Source organism: Giraffa tippelskirchi, chromosome 5 (genome assembly GCF_054371585.1).
Source record: "Giraffa tippelskirchi isolate mGirTip1 chromosome 5, T2T-mGirTip1v1.2.pri, whole genome shotgun sequence".
Lineage (NCBI taxonomy): Eukaryota > Metazoa > Chordata > Mammalia > Artiodactyla > Giraffidae > Giraffa > Giraffa tippelskirchi.
Window position 1 is genome coordinate 12,433,334 of NC_137279.1, and position 16,822 is coordinate 12,450,155.

General features: G+C 39.0%; 1 protein-coding gene across 6 annotated transcripts in view; it reads right to left on the minus strand.

Moving 5' to 3' along the window:
• Positions 1-492: 492 nt before the first annotated feature.
• PLA2G4A (phospholipase A2 group IVA) overlaps positions 493-16,822 on the minus strand; it is a 157,836-nt gene continuing 141,506 nt past the window's right edge. For all 6 annotated transcript variants that reach the window (XM_081491325.1, XM_081491321.1, XM_081491324.1 and 3 more), the window contains 3 exons: positions 13,610-13,805; positions 11,693-11,850; positions 493-1,100 (listed from right to left, as the gene is read on the minus strand). In XM_081491325.1, the coding sequence (XP_081347451.1) occupies positions 969-1,100; positions 11,693-11,850; positions 13,610-13,805 (486 nt within the window). In that variant the 3' untranslated portion in view covers positions 493-968. The remainder of the gene's footprint in view (positions 1,101-11,692; positions 11,851-13,609; positions 13,806-16,822) is intronic.

The window sequence follows — 16,822 nt, forward strand, 5'->3', positions numbered from 1 at the left end:
GTGAATGAAAGGTGAGAGGGAAAAAGACACATGAGCAGAGAGATTAAAGAATGGTAGACTCAGAGCAAGAAAAGTGAGGAAGCCCTTCTATTTGGCATACGAACTCTGAACCTTAGCAGTTCAATAGTAACAAACCACAGTCATGCAATACAGACTGTCCCTAAGACGAGTCTTACAGATATAGCACTTGTCACTCCCCTGGATTTTTCTCTGAGGTCAACTGCTGTCTGTCACACAAATAGGATAGTATCAGCAAAGTAAGCTAGAAGGGGTTACCTTTTTTTTTCTATATTCTGAATAAATATACACCATTTGTTCAAAAAAATACATACTTTCTCCTCTAAGAAAAATCACCATGATTTAAAATGTTGTTTCACATTTGACTTTAGGCTTAACAATTTTTGTGTCTGCAAGCCATGAGTCTGAGCGTCTGTCATAGCCACAGCGCAATAGTCCATTACAGATAACAAACAAAAACTCAGTCACCTCTTGCTCATTTGTGTACAGATGTATTTATTTCATATATGCATATATAAATAAAAAATAGTGTTGTCTCATGGCATGAATAAATCCAGTCAGTGAATTACACTCACATACAATACAATGTCTTACTTTTAAAGATTGAACCGTTAAATATTCTAAAAAAGGAACCACCTTTTTAAAAAGAGGACACAAAGATAGTTGGTGAGGAATGTCTAAAAAATACAGTATATGTCCCTACATTTGCATCAGGAAATTCATACTGATAGAAAATGTAGCTGAGTTAAATTTTTACAAAATCGACATCATCTCTCAATCTAGCAAAGTTTTACAAGTATTGTTCTCATGCAGCTAAGTAACTGCAACTTTGAGTATCAACCAGTCTCTTAAGATCAGTGCTAATACCTGTCCTGGACTTTTAAATCCAGTTGTCGTGGAATTTCAAACTGCCTCCGCATCAGAAATTGCTACCCTTTCCAGTACACCAACTATGCTGTGGGTTTGCTTAGAAACTCCTTGTTGAAGAATCTTCTTGCCTCAATACTACTGAGGGAAACAGAGCAACGAGACGGATTCTGCCTTCTATATTCGATGCTTTCAACTATAGCATTCTTTATTACCTGCAAATAGAGGCAAAAGATGTATAATCAGTGTTATTCAGAACTCACTGAAACAGTGGTTTGGGCAAGATATACATATCTCTATCTATCTACCTATCATCTATCTATCACTTATCATCTATCTATCTATAAATAAGGCAAGTCTTAGAAGTTTACAACATCATAGCTCCTCCCACCCAGAGCTGGTGTGGCCCACTTGGCCTTGGAGATGTGTACACAGTAGGGTTTTCCCATTTCCTCATCCAATCTCCATGGGCAAGCCGGGAGAGGAGAAATGTGTGACTTGGGTGATTCTAACCTACATTAATCTTCTGTGACTTATGTGAGACCCACTGGGCAGGGCCCTCTGTTCTCTAACGGTAACTTCAAACAAATTGTCATGTTCTAGGAAGAGGGATTTATCATGGGAATGTGACACCTTTATTTGCTTTATGATTTTAAATTTTATATGTGTTTTCCCCAGAAGACAATTATATATATATATAATTTTAATTTAATTTTAGCTTTATTTTATAATTATAATTAAAATTTATAATTTAATTATAATTTTACAATCTATATATAATTGTCTACTGAAAAAGATGAGCTCAAATGTTACCGAGTCTTTTAAGTAAAGCAGATATCCACTGACCCCATCTTTCCCATGAGTCAGGGAAACATAATTCTACAGAAATAGAAGAGGGGGCTTCAGGTCTATGATCTAGACCTTGCTAGAGGGCCTCCAGGCACAGGGACGTCTTGGCTGTGGAGATCAAGGGGAATTAACTTATATCCCCCAGCCTATTTCCTCTTCTTCGAAATGGAAATAATAATATTAATCTGGGCTTTTGTGGGAACTGGAGATATTTACTAATGCCTGACACAATGCCTAGCACATAGGAAACATTTCACAACTAGCACCTATTTATTGTTGGTATTTTCACTGACCATACGTGAGAAAATTTAGGAGCTTTACCTTAGGTGGGAGGCTGTAATGTTTACTAGAAATAAACATACCATATATAGGCAACAGCAGACTTTTTAATGGTAAAAGTCAGCAAATCAATTCCACTATCAAATGTGTCCTACTCTGTCTCTCCCTTTAATTAATCTCACTGTCATTCTAGAAATCATGTCAGCAAGTTTTCAGTTAGTTTCTCCTTCTGAAAACAGCACCAAAGCAACGTGAGACATACCAACCCTCATCACAGAGAACCCAAGTAAAATTAAAAATCAACTATTTACTTCCCAAATAACTAAAAACCTTTAAAATATATAAAAGATCACTGGGGGCATTACACTGATAATGACTGCAGTCAACCCCTTTACAAGGAATTCATGAATACAAAAAACATATCAATGTTTGAGCAAAAACAACAATATGAATATCACAAATTAGTGAGTTTATCACAGTTGGAATCTGGCAGATACTTTTAATAAAGGGTCATTCTTATCAAGGAAAATGGATATCCACATTAATAACTCTGAAAAACCTAAATCATATGCAATTAGAATGTGCAATCTGAACCACTAGGTGGCACATTAACACTATGAAACCATTAACCAGGATTTTCAGACTATTGCAAAAAATACTCATTGGTTGTGATGTATCAACAGGAATGACTGAGCTTAACACTACATCAGTTGCTAAATTCAAAACTTTCGGCATGGTATGTGGTACAATTAGACATGTTCAAAGAGGCATTAAGTTATATTTGAGCCTTTCTAGTTTCTTATTAGACTTGGAGTAATTATAAATAGTAGGATAGTCACTCAGTCATGTCCGACTCTTGGCAATCCATGGACTACAGCCCGCCAGGCTCCTCTGTCCATGGAATTCTCCAGGCAAGAATACTGGAGTGGGTTGTCATTTCCTTCTCTAGGGGATCTTCCCGACCCAGGGATCGAACCCAGGTCTCCTGCATTGCAGGCAGATTCTTTACTGTCTGAGTCACCAGGAAAGCCCCTCTTGTAAATAGTATTTACATCTAATTTTTTTTTCATTCCCCTCTTAAAGTCATTGAAACTCCAAATCCTTCCCATCACTGTCATTCTAGCACAGTTTAGTTCAGTTCAGTCGCTCAGTCGTGTCCGACTCTTTGCGACCCCATGAATTGCAGCACGCCAGGCCTCTCTGTCCATCGCCAGCTCCTGGAGTCCACCCAAACCCATGTCCATCGAGTCGGTGATGCCATCCAACCATCTCATCCTCTGTCGTCCCCGTCTCCTCCTGCCCCCAATCCTACCCAGCATTAGCGTCTTTTCCAATGAGTCAACTCTTCGCATGAGGTGGCCAAAGTATTGGAGTTTCAGCTTCAACATCGGTCCTTCCAATGAACACCCAGGATTGATCTGCTTTAGGATGAATTGACTGGATCTCCTTGCAGTCCAAGGGACTCTCAAGAGTCTTCTCCAACACCACAGTTCAAAAGCATTAATTCTTCAGCCCTCAGCTTTCTTCACCATCCAACTCTCACATCCATACATGATCACTGGAAAAACCATAGCCTTGACTAGACGGACTTTTGTTGGCAAAGTAATGTCTCTGCTTTTAAATATGCTATCTAGGTTGGCCATAACCTTCCTTCCAAGGAGTAAGCGTCTTTTAATTTCATGGCTGCAGTCACCATCAGCAGTGATTTTGGAGCCCAGAAAAATAAAGTCTGACACTGTTTCCACTGTTTCCCCATCTATTTGCCATGAAGTGATGGGACCAGATGCCATGATCTTAGTTTTCTGAACGTTGAGCTTTAAGCCAACTTTTTCACTCTCCTCTTTCACTTTCATCAAGAGGTTCTTTAGTTCTTCTTCACTTTCTGCCATAAGGGTGGTGTCATCTGCATATCTGAGGTTATTGATATTTCTCCTGGCAATCTTGATTCCAGCTTGTGCTTCCTCCAGCCCAGCGTTTCTCATGATGTACTCTGCATATAAGTTAAATAAGCAGGGGGACAATATACAGCCTTGACGTACTCCTTTTCCTATTTGGAACCAGTCTGTTGTTTCACGTCCAGTTCTAACTGTTGCTTCCTGACCTGCATACAGGTTTCTCAAGAGACAGGTCAGATGGTCTGGTATTCCCATCTCTTTCAGAATTTTCCACATCAACCTCCTCCATCCCCATTGCTGCTGCAGCTGCTGCTAAGTTGCATCAGTTGTGTCTGACTCTGTGTGACCCCATAGACAGCAGCCCACCAGGCTACCCCATCCCTGGGATTCTCCAGGCAAGAACACTGGAGTGGATTGCCATTTCCTTCTCCAATGCATGAAAGTGAAAAGTGAAAGTGAAGTCGCTCAGTTGTGTCCGACTCTTAGCGAGCCCATGGACCACAGCCTACCAGGCTCCTCCATCCATGGGATTTTCCAGGCAAGAGTACTGGAGTGGGTTGCCATTGCCCTCTCCCTCCATTCCCATTACCTATTCCCAAGTAAGACATGGGTCATATTTCTGGTGCCATTTAATGGTCTCCCAATCTTCCAGATCCTTTAAATATTTGGCAATAAAGGCATAAAATAAGAAAGCTGCTGTTGTAAATAGTATTTGCATCTAATTTTTTTTCATTCCTCTCTGAAAGTCATTGAAACTCCAAATCCTCCCCATCAGTATCATTCTAGCACAGATCCTCAGATCTCAACCTCCTCCATGCCCATCACCTATCCCCAAATAAGACCCAGGTCATCTTTCTGGTGCCATTTAGTGGTCTCCCAACCTGCCAGGTTCTTTAAATATTTGTCAATAAAGGTATAAAATGAGAAAACATGCAAAATGTCATCACTCCCCAAAAGGAACAAACTTAGCAACATGAGACTGGAAGCACTTCACAAGCAAGCACTGAATTCTCAGAATAGAAAATATAAAAGAAGCATTTTCTTTTAAGAAAGTTACAGTATATTCTGAAAGAGAAATCAGACTTCTAAATATAACAGAAGGCAAGAGGATGGTCTGGCCTAAATTACTGTGGATTTGCTGGTTAATGCTTGCCTTCTGAACAGAAACTGAAGTATTATGAAAGCAAAGGCCTTACTAGTCTTGTCATTTTTGATTCCAGCACTTAGAACACGGGGGGAAAGAATAAATATTTGTAAGATTAATGACTGTCCAGAAGGTGCTCACTGGAGATCAAATTAAACAGGATAAAGCTCAACCCGTGGGGAAAATGAGACTTGAACTGAGGTGAAGGACAAGCAGGATTTGATAGGTGGAATGGAAAGACTGGGTCTTCTCAGTAAAAGAATAATTTCATAAAGAGGCTGAAGGCATGTACAGGAAATACCTGGGAAGTAGCCTGGCTGGAAAGAAGGCTGTGTTTGGAGTAACTAGGAAATAAGGCTGCTTGAGAGACAGATGGTTCAAGAGTGAGGAAAAAACAAAAAAAAAACCTATGGCCCCAGAAATTTCTGGTCTTCCAGAAATCAGCCACAACAATCCATGAGTCAGTTGTCTTGCATAGAAATAAAAATACCTACCTCATAGGCCAGCTCTGAGCTCTCAATATTTGAAAAGGATGTATCTGGCTTATATCAAGCACTCAAAACTTTTCCTTGTTCTTTTCAGGTTGTGCATTATTTATCTTTAGTTCCTAAAACAGTGCCTGGCACAGTAGATACTCAATAAATATGTGTTGAATTAATAAATAAATAAGATGTAAAAAGATTATAGGTAGCATTAAAGGTAAATGAATTTGGGCCTAATATTCAAGGCCATGGTAACTAACAAGGACTTAGTATCTTCACAGGTAACTATACTCAATATTTTGTAGTAACCTAAAAGGGAAAAGAACATGAAAAGGTATATATATATATATATATAAAGAGAGACAGATACATACATATATATATATAAAACTGAATCAGTGTGCTGTATACTTGAAACTAACTTGAACTTTAATATTGTAAATCAGCTTTGTGTGCATGCATGCTAAGTCGTTTCAGTTCTGTTTGGTCTCTCGGACTGTATCCCACCAGGCTCCTCTGTCCATGGAATTCTCCAGCAAGAATACTGGAGTGGGTAGCCATTCCTTTCTCCAGGGAAGTCAACTATTCTTCAATTTAAAAACAAAGAAATGCCTAGAGATATCACACTTTTAAAAGGCTATGATATATAATAAGCTTCTAAATTATTTTATAAAAGATAAAAACTTTAACTTGTACCTAGACACTCTTAACATGATGATGAAATATCAACAAATGAAGAAGTAGATACAAATACATATAGATATATGTTTTTCCTCATTTTGAGTGAAAAGTGAGAGTTGCTCAGTTGTGTCCTACTCTTTGTGACCCCATGGACTGTATAGTCCATGGGATTTTCCAGGCCAGAATAATGGAGTGGGTAGCCTTTCCCTTCTCTAGGGATCTTCCCGACCCAGGGATCAAACCCAGGTCTCCTGCATTGCAGGTGGATTCTTTACCAGCTGAGTCACCAGGAAAGCCCTTTCTTCATTTTGGTTAACACCTAATATTTAATACTTTATAGGATCATTGAAGAAAGAATTTTAAAAGCTCATGATTATGCAGCATTGGCATATATTGAATAAACTGTCACTGTTTTTATAATATGCCTGCTAAATTAATACATTGAATGAGTGAGACTGTGTAACAGTAATTTTCCTAGGATAATTGAATCATCAAGGTCCTGGAAAAGAAACATCAGAAGGTGTGTTACCTCCAGATCAAGGTGGCAGTTTATGGGTAGAGCATGTAACCACATTACCTGGTCAGCATGCATTTCATGGAGTTACTCCACAGTCAGGCATCTGCCTCCAGAGGCCTGTATTCTGACCTCGCTACCCCATCCTCCTATCGTATTAAACTCTTCAACAGTTTCAGCCAGTAAGTCGATGACATTTTCTAAATGATTTGTGGACATTTTATTACATATTTACTTTGGTACTGGCCATTGTGATCAGTATCTCTGGAGGATACAAGGTAAATAAGCTAAGCCATTGTTTTTAAAAGGTTTAAATTTATAATTAAAAGCAGAAGATAAATATGAACACAGATAAAAATTAACACCATTATCATATTACCCATTTCAATTTATTGAGTATCTCATACATGCCAAGCTTTTAAATTGTATTCTTTTATTTAATCCTCATCCCGATCTTGTAAAATACATACCACCGTTTCCATTTACAAATGAGGAAAGTAACATTTGGAAAAGTTAACCAACATGCCCAAGGTGACACAGCAAAAATTTGAGCACCAAATTTGGTCTGACTCTAAAGCCTCTGCATTTTCCACATACCACCCGTATACCGGTGTAAGTCACTATATGTTAGGTTTCCTTAAAAAAAGACAGACAAAAAGACAAAAAAAAAAAAAGTTGACATGCTGCCACTGTGAAAGCACTTGAGCAATGTTCAGTGAAGAAGAATTTGGGAGGACTGAGGAAGTGCAGAAACCCGACGCTAATGAGAAACCCAGCCTGCTGTCACAGAGTGAAAGGAAACAGAAGCTTCTTAAGATGAACTGGAATTTAGCTTCAGTGAAGCAGGCCCACTGAGATCTCTGGAAAATGAAGCAACAGAAGCACATAGCTGTCAGAGACAGGTTGGTCTTTTCAGAGTCAAGGTTTAAGTCGGAATGTGAACTGAAGATGAAAATTCGCCTTAAGTCACAGTGGTCATGGCCACAAAGTTGAACGCTGCCTCCATAGGACTGGCAGTCAGATGTCTGTGCATTAGAAGAGTTTATATACACAGTGTCCCCAACTGGTGAGCAACTCTGACAGTCTATGGCAAGCAAGTAAGCATGTGCTGGGTTGCTGCTGTGTGAATTAGTCACTCACTCTCGTCAAATGCTGTGGGAGCAAGTGACTTAGCTCATGACTGAGCCTAATAACCTAGCAGCCTACCTCAGAGTTCGGCTGTTCTTTATTTATCATCACTTATCAAGAAACTTTGATTCTGATAAAATATATTTTCCTGGTTAAAAACAAGGAGTGGGAGTCATCAAAGGAGAGATAAACGTCAGTGAAAACTGGAAGTCTTACCCGGGTATGAGACGCACACACACATATACACACCCAAGAAAAATCTCAGTGGCTATACAATTTAAGAGGGAAGCCTAAATTCATTCATTCACAAATACATGCATTTACTGTCTAGGCTGCTATTACCTGTACTGACTTGTTTATATTCTTACTTCTCACCATTTGCAAAGGTCTTGACATATATCCATTTTGGTGCAGGATATAGACACACATAGGTTTAGTTCCCACTTATTAAGCAGCTTCTGCTTGCAGGGAACTGTTTGTTCATACATCACCTGACTGAAAATTCACTGCTGCCCTCATGATAGGTACTGTTACACTTGTTTCAGAGATGAAGAAACTGAGGCTCAAAAAGTTTAAGCAGCTTATTCAAAGTCATAAAAATAGCCCATCTAAGAGCTAAACATGATATAAAGTCCATGACCTCACTTCTACTTACTGTGTCAGGTAAGTTCTTGCTGCTGCTGCTGCTAAGTCGCTTCAGTCGTGTCTGACTCTGTGCAACCCCATAGACGGCAGCCCATCAGGCTCCGCCGTCCCTGGGATTCTCCAGGCAAGAATACTGGAGTGGATTGCCATTTCCTTCTCCAGTGCATGAAAGGGAAAAGTGAAAGTGAAGTCGCTCAGTCATGTCAGACTCTTAGCCACCCCGTGGACTGCAGCCTACCAGGCTCCTCCGTCCATGGGATTTTCCAGGCAAGAGTACTGGAGCGGGATGCCATTGCCTTCTCCAGGTAAGTTCTTAGAAGTAATTAAAACCTGCTTAATTGAATGGCTTGTGAAAAATTTGTGTTTGATGAGCTCTACCTCAGATATGCAGATGACATCACCCTTATGGCAGAAAGTGAAGAAGAACTAAAGAACCTCTTGATGAAAGTGAAAGAGGAGAGAGAAAAAGTTGGCTTAAAGCTCAACATTCAGAAAACTAAGATCATGGCATCCAGTCCCATCACTTCATGGCAAATAGATGGGGAAACAGTGAAAACAGTGGCTGACTTTATTTTTCTGGGCTCCAAAATCACTGCAGATGGTGATTGCAGCCATGAAATTAAAAGACGCCTACTCCTTGGAAGGAAAGTTATGACCAAGCTAGACAGCATATTAAAAAGCAGAGACATTACTTTGTCAACAAAGGTCTGTCTAGTCAAGGCTATGGTTTTTCCAGTAGTCATGTATGGATGTGAGAGTTGGACTATAAAGAAAGCTGAGGGCTGAAGAATTGATGCTTTTGAACTGTGGTGTTGGAGAAAACTCTTGAGAGTCCCGTGGACTGCAAGGACATCCAACCAGTCCATCCTAAAGGAGATCAGTCCTGGTTGTTCATTGGAAGGACTGATGTTGAAGCTGAAACTCCAATACTTTGGCCACCTGATGTGAAGAGTTGACTCATCTGAAAAGACCCTGATGCTGGGAAAGATTGAGGGCAGGAGAAGAAGGGGACAACAGAAGATGAGATGGTTGGATGGCATCACCGACTCGATGGACATGGGTTTGGGTGGACTCTGGGAGTTGGTGATCGACAGGCAGGCCTGGTGTGCTGTGGTTCATGGGGTCACAAATAGTTGGACACAACTGAGCAACTGAACTGAACTGAACTGAAGTCATGACAGTTATTTTGGGATTCAGTCTGGTTTTGTTTAGGCGTTAACTTTTTCATCTATGTGTCAAACAAAGATGAATTTTTCATACTTTGAAGAATGTTTGTAAAATATATAAATAGAACTATATCATTCTGTAAATACCTTGGTGAGTTTTATATAAACCAGAACTGAAAACAATGGGAGAAATGAAGTTGTGTAAATTATATACACCTATAAGTATATATATGTTATATATATACACATGAATGTATACAAAAATATTGATATACAAATATAATTTATGTTTGTGTATGTATCCTTTTATTTTCCCAAGTCCAATGGGTATTTATATATTCCTATAATCTATTTTTTTTAAATCCATTTGAGGAAAACTGACCAAGTTTAATATATTTCATCCCAATGAGAAGACAATATAATTATTTGTTTACTGGCTTCATACTGGAAAAATAGGATTATTGCTTTATTAAACCTTAGTTCTTTTTTGTTTTAACAACATGAGGTTTTATAAAACACAATTCTATTCTGAGAATATCTGTTTGCTCCCTAAAATCATAGATAAAATGTTGATTTTCTTTTAATATTCTTTAAATTTTCACCATCATCACAGAAACAATGTAGCATACAGATTTCAGATTTTCACTGAATAATAAGGTAAAAGAAAAGGAATAAATCTATTAGAAGATGATATGTACTATAAATGTTGCTATTCATGTTTACTTGAACTATCACATACTATTCACAAATGAACACTGACAAGAAACACTTTGGAGTTGCAGAAACTGAAGGTTATTGGGGAAATTTTCATATGTTTAAAAAATTAAAGATATTGATTAATAAATATATTATGGTGTAACTGTTACAACTGCACACAGTTGATCATTACTAGTTTCAGACCAAAATAAACAAACAAACTAGATGTGCCAGAATTCTACTAGATCACAAAAATCTAATGAAATCTCATAAGCACAGAAGACTCATTCACACACGGTACATTCTTTTACTCCATTCACACAATCTCCAAAAGGACTGGCAAATCGGGTGTGATGCCTTTTCCTCTCCACTTAATTTTTCTTTCTTTTTCTTTTATGCTTTTTTCTAATGTACAAAATCCAAGTAGACTCATGAACTTGGGCTTTTACCACTGGTCATCATTTGTCAGACACTATGATGTGGAACCACAAGCCAATATGACTCCAATTACACAACAGTGGTCCTAAATGGTGAGTTAGCAGCTAAAGAATTTTACACAGATACAGAATCTTAGCAGCAGATATACTAGTGATAGGAATAATGCTGAAGAGAATGACTTGTTTTAATGTTTCTGAAGCAAGGCACACTTGATATCTCCAGGGCTAAACATGGAGAGACTGCTGCTTTGGGAGACATTTCCAAGATCCACAAAAATAAAAAGACATTTAAAAGCATGAGTCGATTCATTAAAATTCACGCTATTTTTGCAGATTAACTGCACTTCTGGTAGCACTCACTTCTCTACTCATATTTCCATTGTATCACTTTTCTTCCAACTTATAGTTTACTTTATCATATGATAAACCTACTAGATACTTTGGGAAAGAAGCTGAGGATTAACTAATCCTTCAAACAATAGCATAAAATGTGGACTCTGCCAATTTGGAGGCACTGGGCTCCTTATTTGTGAATTTTATGGGGTTCTTCTGGATTTCCCTGGTGGCTCAGATGGTAAAGCGTCTGCTTAAAATGCGAGAGTCCCGGGTTCGATCCCTGGGTTGGGAAGATCCCCTGGAGAAGGAAATGGCAACCCACTCCAGTACCCTTGCCTGGAGAATCCCACGGATGGAGGAGCCTGGTTTTGCACAGTCGGACATGGCTAAGCGACTTCACTTCTGGAGATTAATAGAATTCACAAAAACGAAAATGGTACATTTTGGGGTGTTATCATTCATAAAAGTTATTTTTAATGAATTAAAGTGAGGTATTGTTATGTTCGTGTGATATGGAAATATTTGACATTGTCAATGATCATAGGAGATACTTACATCAATGTTGTTCAGCGTATTGAAGTACATGAGATCATGCAGCCTTTTAAATGCTTGATTTGGGTATTGAAAGTTGAAGGTCGAAAACGGTGATTCAGGGTCATCAAAAATATCAAAATCAGCTATTTCTTTCTCTTCATTAGTTTCTCTTGGAACACCTAAATATAAGAAGAGTTTCAAATGATGTTATTTCGAAAACCACAAATTATCTCTAAAGTCCAGGGCATAAAACATACAAATCGCCATAAACACAACCTTGGGAGTTCCTTCAGGAGTCATATAATCCTTAGTGTACACTATGAGGCCTCTGCTCATATACCCTGGACTTGACCATTTCTGTGTACTCTGACTGGACACCTTCCAATTGCCAGTACCTGCATCTCTGTGCCTAAGGGCTTTCTGCTGCTACGGTTTAGTCTGACTAAGTAGTGTCTGACTCTTTTGCAACCCCACAGACTGCGGTCCACCAGGCTCCTCTGTCCAGGGGATTTCCCAGGCAAGAATACTGGAGTGGGTTACCATTTCCTTCTCCGGGGGATCTTCCCAACTCAGGGATCAAACCTGTGTCTCCTGCTTGGCAGGTGGACTCTTTACCACTGAGCCACCTGGGAAGCCCTGAGGGCTTTCTACCCCTCCCTGTAACTGCTCAAGGCTGCTTTACTCACTAGCAGCAGGCTGGAAGTTCCAGTCAATAATACTGTCCCAGGAAGCAGTCAACCAAAGACTCTATGGTATTGGTATATAAATTCCTTGGTTCTGTTACCACCTGCTGTGTAAGTGGAAAGCATGATCTGACTATAGATTCTATTTCATTTCCTAGAGTTTCCCAGCAGGATCAGGTTCTCCTTGTGGTAGCAGGCTTACTAACACATCTTTTGTTGTCTGCCTTTCTTCCTTTTATCAGTTCTCAGCTCTCTTAGTAAAGTTTCCTACTTCACCCAGATAAACTATTTGCACCTGAACCCTTTGCTTGGAATTTGCTTCTGGTAGATCCCAAACCCAGACATTAATTAACTGTCTTCATGTCACAAGAATCCTCTCTACAGCCTGTTTTTGAGAATTAATAGTGATAGAAAATTCAAAATTTTCTATGCTTTAGGTATTTCACTGTTCAATAACTAAAGATTCCAGCCAATTCTTCCTTCTTTTGTGTTGAAGTATGACTCAGGAGAACCTCCGCCTCTATTGACTTTTTCTCTGACTTCCTCCACTATCTAGAAAAAATCACTTTCCTCCCCATAGTCTCAAATCTTCCATGACTATTTTTTCATCTTTTCTTTAACAGCTACATTTTCTGGTTCTGAAAATAACATAATTTTGAGGCATTTATTTAGTATCTTGCCGGTCAATCTCTAGTTCTCCTTTTGTTAATCAGTATCTTCCAGGATATAGAAGAGTCCATAGACTCCTTTGGATGTGGCAAAACAAAATGCCGGTGCCTTGAACTTGATTCTCTTTTTCTAAAGGAATGTAACATGGTGACCTGAGATTACTATCCATATTGTACTGCTAGATTTCATGAATTTTTATGGTCAGTTAACATTCCCACAAGTTTTTGCACGATTTGTTCTGAAACAAGGCCTCCCTTATAAATGTAGCAATCAAAATATTTAACAATGCCTATGACAAGGGCACTGATCCATCAGAACAAATATAACCTGAGATTGCGGAGTAAAGCCCCAGAGGTCTTATCGAGCTAGTTAATCACCCTTCAGTTTCTGGATTGTGAGGAACTCAGGAGACTCTGGGGTGAGAAAGAGGGGGAGTGCTTGGGGTCTCAGGATGGTAGCCATTTATCAAGGTAAAGGAAGCGTTCAATGTTGTAACAGCTGGAATGGCAGTGCCAGCATGAATCACCTTAATGTCATGCTTACGCTCTATCAGCTTCTGCCTTGCAGACTCTAACTCCCAATGTACCTGGAGCCTTGTACTTTCTGAAGTTGATGTTGGCCAGAACAAAGTGAATGATAGTCGGGCAATCTTTCTCGACATCAGGATTCTTGGGTTTAAAAACATAGCATTCCTTCAGTCCTTCTCGATCGAACACGTAAGGATCAATCTTTGGAAAGGGGAGCTTGTTCATTTTAGCCCATTTTTCTGCAAGTAGAAGTTCCTATGGAAGAGAAGGAAAGACCATTTGTTCAGCTGGTCTGCTCATCATTCACTATTCATTAGCTATCTACTATGTGTTAGTATGCTCCTTGCTAAGGATGAGTAACGATCCTGTTCTTAAGAAACTTATCGATCTCAAAAAATACAAAATTACTCCATAAAGAAACTCACGATCATTTTTGTTTTTAGTTCTTTATATAAGGCTAGTTCCATAGGGGGCATTGGAAATATTATTAATGAACTGAACTGACTGAAATTACACTGATGCCATTGCTAGAGATTCTGGGCAGGCTTTCCCGGTGGCTCAGTGGTAAAGACTCTGCCTGCAAGGCAGGAGGCTCAGGGAAGATACCCGGAGTAAGAAATAGCAACTCACTCCAGTATTCCTGCCTGGGAAATCCCATGAATCTCAAGAGTTGGACACAACTGAGTGACTAAATGACAGCAACACCAGTGGGTTTTGGGCATTTATAAGCCATGTGAATGTTTTTTAACCCTTCAAAGTTAAAAAAATCTGTTGAGGCAGAATGAGGAGCACTCTGTTACTGAATTTTTACCTGCATATTGTCCACAAAGCTGATTAAAAATGAATACATCTTATGAATGCAAAAACATTTGAGCTGCTCTAAATTAGCTTCTTTTTATGAAAAGAAGCTGTTCTGTTGACATGTAACACGACCAAGAAATACATGTTTGCTGTTGACAACTGAGGTTTTAGGTTTGTTTTCGCATTAAGGATGACTAACACAGAGGGGAAGCACAAAAAGTAATTAACTCAAACTGGAGAATATAAATCAATACAGAGAGGGGCAGTGAATAGAGCTTATTTCTATTGAAATGCAACTTAAAGGCACAGGGGACAAGTAAGAAACAGACGGTGGTGGCGGGAAAAGCACAGACTCTGGGGCCAGACCGCCTGAGTTAAAGTGCACGCTCTGGGACCTTGGGCTTGTTCCTTGAGGTCTCTACACTCAATACCCTCAAACATAAAATAAAGATGGTAAAGATAATACATATCTCATAAGACTGCTATTAGAATTAAATCAATTAACATGAGTGCAATAGTTAGTAGCATGCCTGTCACATATTACTTTCAACACATATTTGCTAAATAAAAGTCAGTAAAGAGAGGAAAAGATATGGGAGGGGGAAAAGTGAAGAAAGAAAAGAAGAAAAAGGAAGAGAGAGAGCAACAGTATCAGGGAAATCCCTAAAGAGCAGAAGTTTTAGAAAAATGATCACCACCATCTTAAGTTTTTTTTTTTTTTAAACTACGCTTGTCATCACATTGATTCCTTCATTGATAATATTAGTCGTCAATCTAAGCTCTGTGCTAGGAGGTGGGGACATAATGGTGAGTAAAACTCTTGTTCTTACAGGATGTACATAGCCTGGTGGATGAGAGACAGTAATCAAACAGCTCTTTAGGTTTTAAACTGTGGCAAATGCTATGAGGAAAGTATTTATTTGCCATGAGATTCTGCAGCATACCTGGACTAGTTCCTCACAGTGCATATTAATTCACTCAACATTCTGACTGAGCACCTATGTTCCAGGCATAAGAGAGGAGCTATCCTTGAATACTTAGGGAGCATAAATTAATGGGGAAGATAAAGAATAGATATGATAGTGCAGTATGAAAGAGATAGGGAACATGATGGATGGCTTCATACCTGGGCTGTGCAGCCTGAAAGGCCCAGCCTATCTTGACTTGCAAGCTGGGTGATCTGAGACAAACAGCTTAGCACAATAGCTCCATGTGGAAGAAATGGTTTTGTGTACAAAAAAAAAAAAAGAAAATGCAGTGATGCTCCTCTAATGGCACCATAGGGATCATAAGTAACGAACAACACACATCGACCAGATTGTGTACTATCTTGGAAGTAGTAGACTCCCAATCCCATTCTGGGGCTTCCCAGGTGGCTCAGTGGTAAAGAATCTGCTGGCCAATGCAGGAGCTGCAGGAGACATGGGTTCGATCCCTGGATCAGGATGATCCCTTGGAGAAGGAAATGGCAACCCACTCCAGTATTCTTCCCTGGAAAATTCCATGGGCAGAGGAGCCTGGAGGGCTGTAGTCCATCAGGTCGCAAAGAGTTGGACACGACTTAGTGACTGAGCACACACACAATCCCACTTTATCTACATTTCAGCTCTTTCTTATTTCTCAGCAACTTATTTGTAAATAAATGAGCTGTAAAATAAAGTTGATACTATTATCTTCCTGAGCATTGCTGTGAGGATTAAGCGAGATTATGTATTTTTATAAACTCAGTAATTTATATTTAAGAAAAGTGTTTATTTATTCGTGAGTTTTCCCCCATAAATTATTTTTTAATTGGATGAAAATTGCTTTACAAAGCTGTGTTAACCTAGTTAAGAAAATAGTTACCTTAAAACAGCACCTTAAATTTAGAAAAAAAAAAATGTGCTTTTCACTGGGCTTTCACTGTTCCTGATGCTTCTGGAGTGTTGTGAACAGTAAGTTGATCGACTCTCTCAATGCCATTTACTGAGAAATAAAAATCTTGGAAAACAGATTTATATTAAAACATTTTTTCCATAAACTGTCAAGCTAAATGTGATTATATTTTACTGAAAATCCCATATGTACACATGGACAATTGCGAGTTTCAAACTTGAGAAAACTTATCTCTAAATCATTTTTCTTCCTGTTCAGCTGAATTATTCAGCCTGTTCTTTCTTGTCTAGCACTGTTCATAGTTATTCATTCACGATTATTCAACATCAAAATAAAACCAAAAGTTCACACTGTGGACCTGCGTGAGAACGAGGGAAGGGAAGGGCTCTCTAGCGTTTACAAACATGACTCAAGGATATGACCGACGACGTGTGAACGTGTGGAGAAAGAGGAAAAGGGAATTGCGTGAGGTAAAAGACCAAGCTATTTTTAGATAGATATTTTATGCAGGCATCAGGAAGTGATGGAAACTTTCCCTTTCCTTATTTGAGCCTGATGTGGAAAGGATTAAAATCCGATGACTATAAAGGCAGTGA